Source organism: Pagrus pagrus (genome assembly GCF_965226575.1).
Source record: "Pagrus pagrus genome assembly, chromosome: 15".
Lineage (NCBI taxonomy): Eukaryota > Metazoa > Chordata > Actinopteri > Spariformes > Sparidae > Pagrus > Pagrus pagrus.
This window is the reverse complement of record NC_140199.1, coordinates 21,134,566-21,148,860: the sequence shown is the minus strand read 5'-3', so window position 1 is coordinate 21,148,860 and position 14,295 is coordinate 21,134,566. Positions and strand designations below refer to the sequence as shown.

The following is a 14,295-nucleotide window of genomic DNA, read 5'->3' as shown; positions in this document are numbered from 1 at the left end:
GTCCCTTGCAGACTGGCAAAATGTATTACATTTTTGTGAAAATTAAATGCCAGGGGAGATATCTCACAGAAACACTGTCTCTGACAAAGGACTCCAGAGACTGAAGAAACTATCTGTCTGTACAGACACTTGCTGAAAGGTATGACACTACAAGCTTGCGCTCTCATTTTCAGTAAACATCAGGGGAGACACCATTTTTGGAGGGCCAAACCTGGGATGAAACACAAGTGGATATTAGATCTAAATTTGACAGGTAGCATGAAGGACATGCTGCCCGTGTTGCTCTTATGTGTGAGTAAACAGATGTTAGCTAATATGCGAGACAAAAGAAATTGATAGTCTATGAAGACTCACTGCTGTTAGTTGTTAAGCCACTTAATGCAGCTTATAGGTCAAACAAAGGTATGATAAGATAGAAGAAGAAACATTTTCAGTATCAAATAATAATTTCTTAAAGTGAAATTTTAAAGTCACAAAACCTACTCCAGAATATTTTTAACTGTACACTTAGGGCATGTAGCTGCTTTTTTTAACTATGTTTTCAATTGTTTACAACCATGAAAGCCGAGACAACACATTCCCTTCCCTTGTTTCCCATGCACTTGTATCAGACTCTGCAAACATGTCTGTAAGGATCATTTTTATTACAAAGAATAAAATAATTCCTTAAAACAGAAGATCCAAAATCACAGTATATCAATACTTAAATAATAAACACTATAAGCGCCAAAACAATATCATATCAGGAGATGTGCTGACTCCCATTTCTTACAGTATATTAGCAGCATGTTTGCATTGACTGTTTCTTTGGCTATCACACTCAACTGTTTTGATTTACTCTTCCTGGCCCACCTCTCTCACACCCACATTTCACACTGTCACCCAATTTTTTTAGATTTACTGACTCCAACCTGACAAGATGGCAGAGAGTAGTAAACAAACTCTCTGGATACCTATAGGTTTTTTGCAGATGGTAATTATGCATGGAGAATCTCTTACCTCAATCCAAATGTTTTTTGTAGTTTGTTGCCATGTGCTTGACTATAAACTGTTGCAAAATGAAAACAGTCTGCTGTCACATTTTAACATTTTGTTTCATTCCATTGATCAATGGCAAGATTTTTTGGGATGAAAAGAAGTCACAAATGGACTCCACATGTCACCTTGTCAGTGTAATTTCTAAGGACATGAGCAGTGAGCTGGTATGGAAGAACCTCTTAAGACGAACAACATCTTTGTGCACCACATTATCGAAAGGTTCCTGAGCCAGTCTCAATATTTTTAAAGCTCCATTGAGCACAACCAACCTTCCTAAAAGGAGGTTCACAGAATACATACTGCACCATGCCACTTAGATACATTACAGGAAAAAAATAATAACAGCCTCTTATTAAAGCAAAGTGATATTTGAAGATTCTAATTTTTTGACCATTAAAGACATCCATATGCAAGATTTGCATAGATCTCTCAGTGTTGGACATCACAGCTTACATCCATGCTGCAATAAACCAACATGCTTCACCCCTTTTTTAATATCATTAGGGCTGTCAGGAGAGGAGAGTAAAGACTTAATTCTACCCATAAAACATATCACATCGAGAAGACACACATTTTCAGGACATTTCTTCAGAAGTATTCAGAAGAGGCTGCGTGTGTTTGTTTTTGTTTTTATTATATTTTGGAATTTTAGTAAAAACCATACATTTCTATTGCTAAGTAATTTGAAGAAATCAGGTAAGAAGGTAATGTGAAATTGAGGACATATAAGGAAAAAAATGCCTGCATTCAGAGTAGGTTTTCATCAATCTTGTCTTCATATTGGATCCATGTGCAGTAATAGGGACGTTCATCATGAAGTGATGACATTTATGCATTATTCGTAAACAAGATCATTGGAAAGCTGGACATAGAAATGTTATTTTTAGCTTTTTGGCAGGCTAACAGTCAATGACACATCCATCAACATAACATATATCATATTTACTGTCACGGTGGCAAAAGTGTTTTAGAATTGATTATTAATGACTTTCTCTTTTGGCTTGTTACGTCTGCCAAGGAGGTCATGTTTTTTCCTGCACCCATTTTATTGTTTGTTGGTTGGTTGGTCAGCAGGATTACACAAAAACTAGTAAACAGATCTCTACAAAAACTTGGATGGAGGATGGGTATCGGCCCAGAATACCCTATTAACTTTAGGTGCGGATCTGGTGGATCCAGAATATTTTCTCACTTATTTCATCATTGCACGATGGGGCATTTTTGACATTTTCTTAAATTTCTCAGGGAATAATGCATGGATCTTGTCAAAAAGAAATCTGGGACAATTAGGTGGCTTGTATCTATAAGTGAGAGTAACTTGGTGCAGATCATACATCTGGTGATCTTAAATTATGGTAAGCAGTTCAGGGTGTTTTGAAATTTAGACAGAATTTGATATTGGATAGGCTTAGTCTGAATTAAACAGGACTGTTGGGCCTTGGTGGAGGTATTCACTCTACTGAGGACCATTCTAGTTGTGTCTATAGAGCTTCATTTGAAATAACAATAACAGATATCAGTTAACAGTTTTTATTTTCTTAAAAATCTATTCAAGTTATTTATGAGCACGATTTTGAGTAACAAAATCTGTTAGAGAAGTTAGTTACCCCATGTACTCAATAGGTAACAAACACCAAATAATTAACATTTGTTGACTGTATAAATGAACACTAGGTATTCTGCCAAATTCAGCAAATGGCATCTGCATGAAAAAAAAGCTCTGAGATGATTGTTCTAAGATTGATTGCTAAAACAATGATGATAGAAAAGGGAGAGAAATTAGTACACCAGTACATCAGAATGGCCAACATTTGCTGATTATAGATATATTGGTATAAGCATACCTATCTATAAGCTGGATCGTATTTTGTTTTAACAGAGGCTTCTATCATTAAGAGGTTACTGCATGCTAGGGCAAACTCTACTGGTATGTTTATGTTCCGCATTTCTGCAAGTCAATGAGGTTATGTGAAGTTTTGAAAACAGAAGTAAGAGGACATCAATATATATATTGCGATCACTGAAAAGTATATTGTGGGCGCCTTCAGAAATCATGAGATGGCCCAACCCTACTGAATGCTAACAATTTTGTCCATAGTCTAAATGTCAATATTTGGAGGCAGACGAAAGGTAGACGTGAAGAGCTATGGGTTGTGGTTTTTGCACATAATGGCAAGAAAAGTGCCCTTTTCTTCTTCTGCACACTGGGCAATGATCTTATCGTCGAAGGCCCTTTGTATCACACAAACTGTCCTCCAAAATAAAACTGCAATTTGTCATTGTTTTCAGGATGCTCTTAAAAGAAGTACTAGGCTACCACTTTCCAATAAAATTCAGTCAGCACATGTAGGTGGACAAGAATCACAGACAAAAAGAAAGTACTTGCAGTGTATTTACAAGAGGGTTGCATCCTCTCTTGCTTCTTTTCTACAAATGGCGTTAAAAAAGGCCCAGAGAAAGGCAATGATTTATTCAAAGGGCCCAGGGGTATTTTGCCCTGTTGCTTAAGGGTCTTATGCACGACTGCTTTGAAGTGCTGAGCAGTCCAAGGAAATGTATAAATGGACAGAGGCTGGAGATTGAAAGGCTAGGCTTTCAAACTTAGGGTTCATCAAAGATCACATAAAGCTATTTGGGCTCTAAAAGGAAGTGGGTGTTCAAGTTACAGAGATTCATGCCCTCTGTAGAGCTAAAAGTACATTGTATCAAATATTACACTATATAGCATTTGTGAATAACTGCAAGGTACATGATCTACAGACAGTAAGTAAATATCACATTGACAGAATATTATCACTTTCTATTTTTTGCCATTACAACATTCTGATTATCTCTGTATTATCTCTTTATGCATCTTCATGCAAATAACTGCAGTCTACCCATCATGGTCATAAATGCATGCTTTTATCTAAGATGTAACATAAGTGGAATGCATTTACTTGACCTACTTATGATGTTACTGTTAATGTGTACTGTAGCCACCAAGAAAAAGGAGTCTGAGCAACGGTGAAATTTCACATGACGCACAGGGGGCATTCACATAAACACACATCCAGTTCAATGAACAGTAGGTTGCAAAACAACCACTAAATATCACCCACTCCAACTGATTCTGTATAATTGCAGGAGTTTCTTTTAAAAAATAGAATAAAAACCTGGTAAAAAAAAGTAAAAAAAGAAAATCATTAAAATAACAATGGAATTGTGCTATAATTACCTCCAATAACTACCACACCATGACAATGTTGTGCTTATAAAACTCCACAGGGTAATTATACAGCAGGAAACTGGATTCAAAGGTGCTGCAGAAATGTTGACAATATCAATTATAGGTTTGATGAAAGACTTGTACAATGTACACATTTCTGAACCAGAAACTGACAGAAATTCACCACATGACAGCTATGTAAGGCCATCAAGTGATTTCAAATATTAAGTAAATAGTGTGCTAAAAAAAACACTGGACATACACATGCTTATTAACTGTGATCACCACTGAATACAAATCAATCTGCCTTGGAGAAAAACATGCTCCAGTGGAGGAAATAGGTAATCTTTATGTCAACCCTGTAATTATTCTATTTGTGAAGAGAAAAATGGACAGTACTGTCAAATATGGCCTTAAAGAAAATTCCACTTTAAAGGTTAGATCTGTAAGGAAGCTGTGCATACAAAACACATGGAGCTAGGTCTCCACCTACTGGCAAATAAAAAAGGAATGTCCCTCCAAACAGAGAGGAAAGAGTCTCTGGTTATGCATAAACATAATCAGCAAAACAGTAACATAGACTTTGCAGCCAAAATAAGACATATCATATTTTCATATTTAGCCTACCACTGTAGCCTTCAACAAAGGATGACTTTGCCTCAGCACACAGTCCTCTTATACTGTCATCTCCACAAACAGCCCTTGCTGCAGAGACGTGTTGCTACGTAGAAATGCATCATGAATCCCATTTGACTTTCAAAAATAATCAATGGTAAGCCAATATCTGAACAAATTATTATTTAAGTTGAAATAGCCAAGGCAACTGATCAAATTCAGCAGAAAATCTTCAACAATCTCACAATATATTGCTATAACACCTACTGTCAGCTTAACAGAAAACAACTACAAATCTAACCATAACAACAAAGCGCAATGACCCGAGGAACATGTCAAAATAATAAATAAAAGGCACCCCTAAGATTAGAATACATTGGCAATATTTAAAATGCACTGTAACTCTATTCCAAAAATATGCTCGGAGGAACTGAGCACAGTATCAATCAAAACTGCAAGGCTCTGATTTTTGTATTTCAGGTGGTGTTACAAGCACTCAACCTTCCTTATCTACAGCCAAAGGTTACAACACCACAACAAATTTGCAAGCCGATCATTCTGCAGCACACAGTCCTGGAGCTATGATCACATGTATACATGCCTGAGGCAAGCAGCTAAATCTTTCAAGCTTTGCTCTTATCCCTCTCCTAGCTCCTAGAATGCATACTGTTGGTGTGTCTAAGATTTTTCTGCTGGATAAGAAAATGTATATGTGAGAAAAACATTTCTTTTTTCTCTGTGAAAAGCATGAACAAACTATAAAGACAATGTATCTAATCAAAGCATTTAATTAAGGAATAAGACTAGAATAAGACTGGAATAAGGAATAAGACTAGAAACAGCATAGCATGAATCCCACAATATGAAGTGCCGTTTGATTCAAAGGAAGTCTAACTGTCACACAAAGCAATAATAAAGTTTTAGATTGTGACTTTAGGTTAATTCTCAAACTTTCTGATCAGATAGAGATATACATAATAAGCAAACTTCTGAAGCAACTATATGAGCTTTTGATTTGATGTGTGACAAATTTCCTGAGTGTAACTGCTGCATCATGAACATGGTTTCCAGGCAGTTTGTCCATTAAATAAATTAAATTACTGATGGGACACAGCCTTGCATTCAAGTCTAAGCTGACAGAATGATTCATTTGTTTAAGTGTGTTTGAAGCAAAGTTTCCATTTAAGGAGATAACTTACCCAAAGTATAGATAGCAACAGAGGAAATCAATCTTGTGTATGAAATCACACTCGTGTACTGTGTCCAGAGGACCCTATTCTGTCGTCCCTTCTATGCTGGATTCACATTCAGTCTTCTGTGGTCTGTGAAAGCCAATTTTCTGATGTCACCACACCAGTGGAAGTGGTTTCTTTGATTGGGCTATCTGGGCAAGGAGACAGCTTGTCTTCCTTGCATTTGGCATTTCTGAACAGACGGTACATAACAGTGTTGCTGACAGGCACTTTAAGCCAGCATCTGTTCGAAAACGTGTGATCTAGTGTCTCTGGCATGACTGAATTTGCTATCGTCAAAGACAACGCACTCATGTTATCCATTAATATGACAATCAGTAGAAGAAGAAAGAAATAAAATGGCACTAATAGCTTTGAGTTAGGAATTTATCAGCCAAACAGCCTGGATACTGTCCCCATGAATTGCAACTACAGAAAAATACTAGAATTATGGAGCGATCCATTGGGACTAGACCTGCCCTCTCTCATAGCAAAAGAATCTGTCAAGATAAGTCCAAACCTACTAATAATACAATACAGCATGTCACAAGCCAAAACCAAATTGTCAGTGCCAGTGAAATGGTATCATTTTACTGAATACAAGCCAAACATGACAATTACGACAAGTGAAACAAGTGAGGACTAGCTTGGTGAGAATACAAGAACAGTTGTAGCTGTTGGTTTTCTTGGAAAGTTATACTGCCCACTGCGTTTTCTGCTGTTGTTGTTGTTTTGTTTTGCCAACTAGAATAGGGCAAGGGACACAAGCCCAGAGACGATACAAAGGTTGTAAACACATTCTTGGCGAAAATAAAGCCAAATAAAAGAGTAATCAATTCACAAAGTCCTGTCACAGGCTGTATTGTTGATATCTCATCTTTATCCTTTAAAACATGACAAAAGCCAAAAACCTCAAAATCCACTTCTTATTCTACTTTGCGTTCACATACGTAAAACTGGTCTGACAATGACCCAGCAGCTCCCTCTTGAGGAGAGCTTTTAGCCTGCATGCAATCAAGATGTTTCTCATGCCTGAAAGGCACTGCACACTCACACAGGTGTTTTCACTTATTCTGGCTAATTAGACCTCTGCCCAGGTTACAGTAAGACTGAGCTTAGTCTAACTCACCCGATGTAGACTGTGGGTATAAGCTTGCCACTGGGGCACCGGTTTCAGGCAGCATTTTTCTTATTTCCGCTAGGATTATGGTTAGTCTCCGTCACTACAGGAAGCATCAACAATTACCTCCGAGCTACTAACCTATACGCGGAAAATGGAAAGTTACCCTCGAACATAGATTTATAATAGAACTAGATATGAACTTAAAGATGGTGTCTATTCAGTCGAAGGATAATTGTTGCCTGGTGAATGAACCAGAAAAGGTTTCTTGCTTCTGGGTTTACTTCCTGGGGTATGCGGCCCACTGAATAACACGTTAGCGAGAGCATCATCGAGAGAGAGACAAGCTTGCCCTGACACTATTTTGCAGGGGGCACTGTCACAGCATCCTGGGCTTAGCACCACCCAAAACGATTGTGACTTTTCACCTGTACCAGAATGAGAATTGTTGCAGTCGGACCTTTTTCTGGCTCTGTAGAGATAGGTCTGGCTATGCTAGCCTCAGCTATACTGGAATTACTCATTTCATGAGATAACCAAATTTCATGAGCCAATAAAAATAACAACGTTGTAATGCAAACCTAATAGGGTCAGACGAGTGTCAATGAAGCAATGTCTGGACCCACAGCTACTGCTAGTCATAATGTATCCACAATGAAAAATCAGTGCTCAAAACTGACAACAACAAGTCTTATATGACCTACAATAAACTGACAAGAACTGTCAAGAGTATTTTTGTGACAGGTGTTTTCACAACCACTATGCTAAACCTGACTAATCGGTCTATTAAACATCGTTATTTACTTACTCTGTAAGCAGACTGTCCTCACATGAAGGAGGAAGAGTTTGTAGCCAATCAGATGCAACATCAATATATGCAAAGCAGCGTCTTTAATATATAGTGAAATCGCTGTTACCCATGGAGAAAATAAACTATTGGTGCATCATGGTAGGGTCCAGCAAAGAAAATATATGAATACACAAAAATTGACATTACAAAAATACGTAACATTAGGGAAAATAATAAATAATGCCAAATCATACATAAAAACAAGAATTGCAAGGATACATAAACATGAACCAAGAAAGGAATTAAATATTTGCATTAATGGACTTACAGTATATACGACCAATGATGAAAGACTTTAATAGTAAAATGTTAACAAGGCAGAGACCGCAGGGATTGCACATTGTAAACTGCAAATAGTGTAAAGATGTGAGTAAATATGATCATCACTGTCCATCATTAAGACACAGTTGGAAAATTATAAATGACACTAAAATGTTCCTCCATGTGAAGGTCATAAAAACAATTCACTATGTTCATTAGTAACATAGTGATGGGAACATTTTCTGTGCTCCATCTAATGCATAAGTCAAATCTAAAACATTTCGGCACACTTAATATGCATGCTAAATCTAATTTATTATTGACAGCTATAGTTGACTAATGTAGGCTGTCTGCTATCTGACAGATTCCATTCATTTTCATGGTCATAGTGGGCTTTTTGCCAGAAAACACTGTAAATGTTTTAATATCTCTGATATATTTCATCATCATGGAAAACAAACTAATCTGTCCGTCCATTAACATCACCCTGTGAAAAGGGCTTTGCACCGTGTGTCATTTCAGCAGTACTGCCCATTATAGTTCATTATTGTATTAGTCCAATTCATTTGAATGCCATATTCATGTTTATATCAGGTTTTGTGAATAAAATCTAGCTTTTTAAAAAAGGCCAGAGAATGTTTTAAAACCAGTGAGCTATTGTATGGGCATTCAATCTATCCTAAAGTGACAGCCTGAACAAAAATGCCCAGGTGCAGGAAGATGCGCAGCCTGAGTTACTATAGAGATGCCCTGTGTGGAAATGAGTCACCATTGTGACGATGAGCCAGTGTGAATCCACAAGTTAGACTACTAAACCATAAGATTGCTGTGTGGGTGAGTCAGGCAGGCCCCAGCTGTTATTAGACTGAAAAGTACGGCTATCAATTGAAATGGGAGATAGGGTTGATATTGTAGCAGAACGACAAAGCAGACGCATTAATAGATCAAAAAACAGATAAATTCAATAGAAATAGTCAAACAAAGGGGCTGACTAAAAGTAGATTAATTAGTTTCTGCAGTAATCCTCTCCAGCTAAGATTTTTGTCCACACATATGTGCACCCATGTAGATAGGTATTAAGAGAATGCACTTACTGTAATATCCATACAGCACAGTGTCTTCAATTTGTCCCCTCGTCTCATTGTTTGCAGCCCATTCCTGGATGTTACCCAAGGAAAAGTCATGGTGAAAATAAGAATCAAGTTCAACAGGAATAAAATTTCAACAGGAATACAAATCAATAAAAACAGGCATCAGTTCCAATAAAGCTAATCAAAAGACAAAAAATAGTATAGAATACAATATAGTGTGAGAAATAACAACAACACAAAGGGAAGTATGGTGTATTTTCACTTATTTGTTTACCAGACTGTACTACAATTCAAGATCGATGTAATACACAAAAAACACATTGCACCAATTAATAAATGAATGCAAGACCCTAGAAATGGTAAGGCCACACCAAATAAGCAGGCATGTTAGGCATTATAGTGCAGGAGAGTGCTCTGGCATCTTTGTTTATCTAGTTTCACAAACTGAATTTAGACAAAAACAAAAAATAATGCAAAACCGACAGGCCCGAGGAGTTATAACTCTGAGCTATAACTGAGCTGTCAGACTTCTATTTCTATTTTTATTCATGCAGGTAGCACAGGTGTTGGAAATTGTCCATCATAAGCTTGAATTTCCTGCATTTTACTTTAAGAATGAATCCTCCAATTGGAAAAAAAACTGTGAAAAGGTTCAGAAAGATTAAAAACCAGGTTTTGCTTTTAAAGAGTAACAGCCTAAAGGGAAATGTCTGTGTCATTCTGTCAATTTCTGCAGTGTCATGATTCTCACTGCTCTGAGCCAAGCTCAAATGATCTTTTTTCCCATCAGAAGCTTCAGAGTTTTTTACTCTTATATTTTTCTGTTTCCACTTGTCAAATTTCAGCAAACAAGCCACTTGCTGTCATGCCTCATTGCTTATTTAGATTAGATTAGATTGACTGTATTTATCCCACAACGGGGAAATTCACTTGTTACAACAGCTCAAGATGCAACAAGTACAGGAAAAAGAGTCAGGCAAATACGCATAAAGTTAAATAAAAAATAAATAGAAAAAATAAGATATTTACAAAAAACAAAGTGAGTGGAAAGTGATTGTTCAGGTAGTGCTTGAGTTAAACAGTCTGATGGCTGTGGGGATGAATGATCTGCAGTAGTGCTCCTTCTCACACAGTGGGTGTAAGAGTCTGCTGCTGAAAGAGCTGCTCAAGGCTTCCACAGTCTGGTGCAAGCGTGAGAGGTGTTGTCCATGATTGACGTCAGCTTGGCTAACACCCTCCTCTCACCCACCATCTCTATGGAATCCAGTGGACAGTCCAGGACAGAGCTGGCCATTGAACTGGCCTTACCAGTTTGTTTAGTCTCTTCCTGTCCCTGTCCGTGTTGCTACCTCCCCAGCAGACCACTGCATAAAGGAGCGCTGATGCCACCACAGTGTCATAAAATGTTTGAAATAATGTCCTCTGCACACCAAAGGACCTCAGTTATCTCAGCAGATGTAGGCGACTTTGGCCCTTCTTGTACAGGGCATCCATGTTATCAGTCCAGTCCAGTTTATTGTTATGGTGAACACCCAGGTATTTGTATTTTGCCACCATCTCTATGTCCAAACCCTGGATGTTCACTGGTGTGATCTGTGGTGTCTTCCTCTAGAAGCTGTTTTACTGGTGTTTATATGCAGGTGGTTGCATTCACACCACTTAACAAAGTTGTTGATGACCCCGCTATATTCCTGTTCGTTCCCCTCAGACACATATCCAACAATGGCTGTATCAAAGTGTTGTGCATGAAGTCCGATTTGTAGAGGGTGCCAGTGCCGGCTGTATTGTATTGAAAGCACTGGAGAAGTCAAAAACATGACCCTCACAGTGCATCCAGTGTATTTTTTGTAATTTTTAATTACCTACACCAAAGAGGTAATGTTTTCGCCCATGCTGGTTGGTTTGTTAGTTGGTTGGTCAGCAGGATTATACAAAAACTACTTCACAAATATCCATGAAACTTTGATGGAGGAATTGTCTCAGCCCAGAATAAACCCCATTAACTTTGGGTGTGGACAAGAATAAAGGGATGGGTCCCGGCTTTTTAACTCACATTCTTTCACATTGCAAGATAGGGTGTTTTGATAGGGATAATTTTCAATTTCTCAGGGAACAATCCATGGATCTTGACGAAAAAATCTGGTGTATTTGTGTGAGTACAATTTGATGCAGATCCAAATAAAAACCAAAATAATATATGTTTCATTTTATATTGGATTAGGCTTGATTGAATAAAGGGAGCTGTTGGGCCTTGGTTGACGTATGTGCTCTACCGAGTGCCATTATAGCTGCAAAGAATCTAGAAATTATATTTGATGAAGTAAGTAAGGGATTATGTTATGATGAGTTATCATGTGCTGCCTCAGTTAGGTGGCCATGACTAAAAGACACAAAAAAACCTTTAAGTAATCAAAGAAGCTCTCAGCCCACACGTAGCACCTAATTACCTGCAGCTCAAATGAAGATATCATTACACACTTTGCTGAATCTTCAAATAGAACGAAACAGATTAAATGACTTGGCAAAAAATTTATGAGCCAAGAAATACATTCAGCTGTTAGACTGGACAAAAACAATATCCACTTTGTCTAATTCAAAGGAAATTACAAAGCAAAGTTAAAAGCTGCCTCAGGAAAAGTCGTTAACATTTCTCAGATTGATTTTATTGTCGCTATTAGAAGAACAGATACTAACCTTATAGGTGCCATTGGGATACTTCATGAATGACACGAGGAATATATCCACTGGTAGAAGTGCTGATGTTATCAAAGCAATGGCCAGTGCACATATTGCTGTGATGGTTGAAACGACTTCACTCTCCTGTCGGCTTTGGAATTTGCGAATGTAGACCCAACAGAAAGCCAGGATTACCTAAACAGCAAGAGCAAGCAATTAATAATCAAGTTAAAACACAATAATATCTTTATGTAGAAGAGTAAAAATGAGGAATACGGTGAGTTGAAAATTATTTGTCCGAGAGCGATCTATCAAATCTACAGCCAAAAATGTTACTATTAAATATGAGAGACTATATGCAGTTAAAGAGTTAAATTAAATGTTAACTTTGTATCTGGATGTATTGTCAGAAAGATTGTCTGAATAAAATTCAAAAGGAGGACATGATGAAGTTATTATGAAATAATGAGACAATTTGACATAAAACCCAGCAATAAATTCTACCTATGGTGAGCTTAAATGGGTCAGTGATGTTCTGCTATATTTTGTCGAACTTTATAATAATGCATTTACAATTTTCTCTCCTCAGCTTTGCCTGAGTGATCAAAAATGCTTCAAAAATTCGAGCTAGTGTGTGTGTATGTGTGTGTGTGTGTGTGTTGCTATGTAAAAAAAGGTAATACTCAAGCTAAAGCATTGACACATCAAGTAGTGTATTATAAACCGAGAATAGCCTGTCTGCAGGCGCTGTGGAAACAGCTGATGTGATTATATCATACTCTCTCCTCTTATCCTCTTACAGCATAGGAGTGAACACAGCTGACTAACACTGTTAAGTATTGACAGGAAATAACACAAAGTTGACTCTTTATGAGAAGCAGAAATTAAAAGACAATTATTATTTCAAATCTTTGAACTAGTTCATGAATGTATACATTTGGTTGCTGTTTGAGTGGAGAAAGACTGCAAAGACAGGAATTGTCATGTAACAGGGAAGAAACTCATTAGAAAGAGAAACAAAAAAAAAAAAAAAGAGGAAGCTCCAAAATGACAAGGTCATATTCCAGGCACACAAGCAGTAAGAAGTGAGGACACTGCTAAAACTAGTCCCTTCAGATCAAGGGCTGCCATTCACAGACAGGATCAATTAAAGGCCCGCAGCCTTAAGCCTCTGGCTGCTTGTTTTGCCAGGTAATGACGCAGGCTTTGCATCTAAATAAGATCCACTGAAAGGTTTGCTCAAATAGAGGGGTGCTAGTGGCGGGTAGGGAAGCAGAGCAATTTACTGGCATCCAGGCATTCTTCTGGCAGGCTTCTGATCTAGCCATGTGACTGACAGAGGTAATGAGTGCTAAATTGGGCAGCATATTACGAAGCTGACCAACTTCAAGGTATTCATTTAGGTATTACCACAGCTAGTAAGTAAACTATATGACTAACAGGAAAGGGAAGTGTGTTTGTATCTGTGGTGAAAAACAGCATTTGCTTTCTATCACGTTCGCATTACTTCCGGAAAACATATTTTTTGTAAACTTCCCTTTATAGCCTTGTTGTGATGGCTAACTGGGTGAACATAAAGACATAGCCGGAAATGTTAGTTTTCTTTACGATAAATAATACTCTTTTCCCCAGTTCCCACCGCTGTTCCTACCAGTATAAAAATATAAATGCATGCTAATAATAACCACAACGAGCGCCTCTAACAAAACAACAGCCTGTAAGTGTGTCACGGCTAATGTTAGCTAAAACCCAGTCCAAAGCCAATATTGACGTTAATACACCGGAGCCATGTCGCGCCAGGTTAACACGTTAACCAAAGCGCCCTGTCCGCCCGCTAAAACACCCAAAACCAATTACATGACGCTCTACGACTTAATGAAGCGACTAGGCAACTTTATGTGCGCTTACCAAAAGTATAAAGGTGAAAATAGACCATCCGAGCATAGACTCGGAGAGCAACGACTGAGCCGCCATCTTCACTTCCTGCAATAACAAACCCACGTGCTCCCGGTGACGTCAGCGCGGTGGAGGGCGAGCATCAGCCGTGACGTCTCCACAGGAAGTCCATCTGTCTGATAATAAGTCCATATGTGCGCTGATTAATACAGGAGATTTAGTGAACTGTAGATTGGAATAGCTTCATTTGTGTTGGGACAGGACGGCAGTGTAAAGAGAGGCGACATTCTCAGTGTCCTACCTTTCTA

The 14,295-nt window shown here is 38.0% G+C and overlaps 1 protein-coding gene across 1 annotated transcript in view; it reads right to left on the bottom strand.

The window, feature by feature from the left end:
- lmbrd1 (LMBR1 domain containing 1) overlaps positions 1-14,077 on the bottom strand; it is a 65,606-nt gene extending 51,529 nt beyond the window's left edge. Inside the window, exons 1-3 of the mRNA XM_084375525.1 lie at positions 14,000-14,077; positions 12,110-12,286; positions 9,419-9,482 (exon numbers count right to left, since the gene is read on the bottom strand). Of these exons, the coding sequence (XP_084231651.1) occupies positions 9,419-9,482; positions 12,110-12,286; positions 14,000-14,065 (307 nt within the window). The 5' untranslated portion in view covers positions 14,066-14,077. The remainder of the gene's footprint in view (positions 1-9,418; positions 9,483-12,109; positions 12,287-13,999) is intronic.
- Positions 14,078-14,295: the final 218 nt, after the last annotated feature.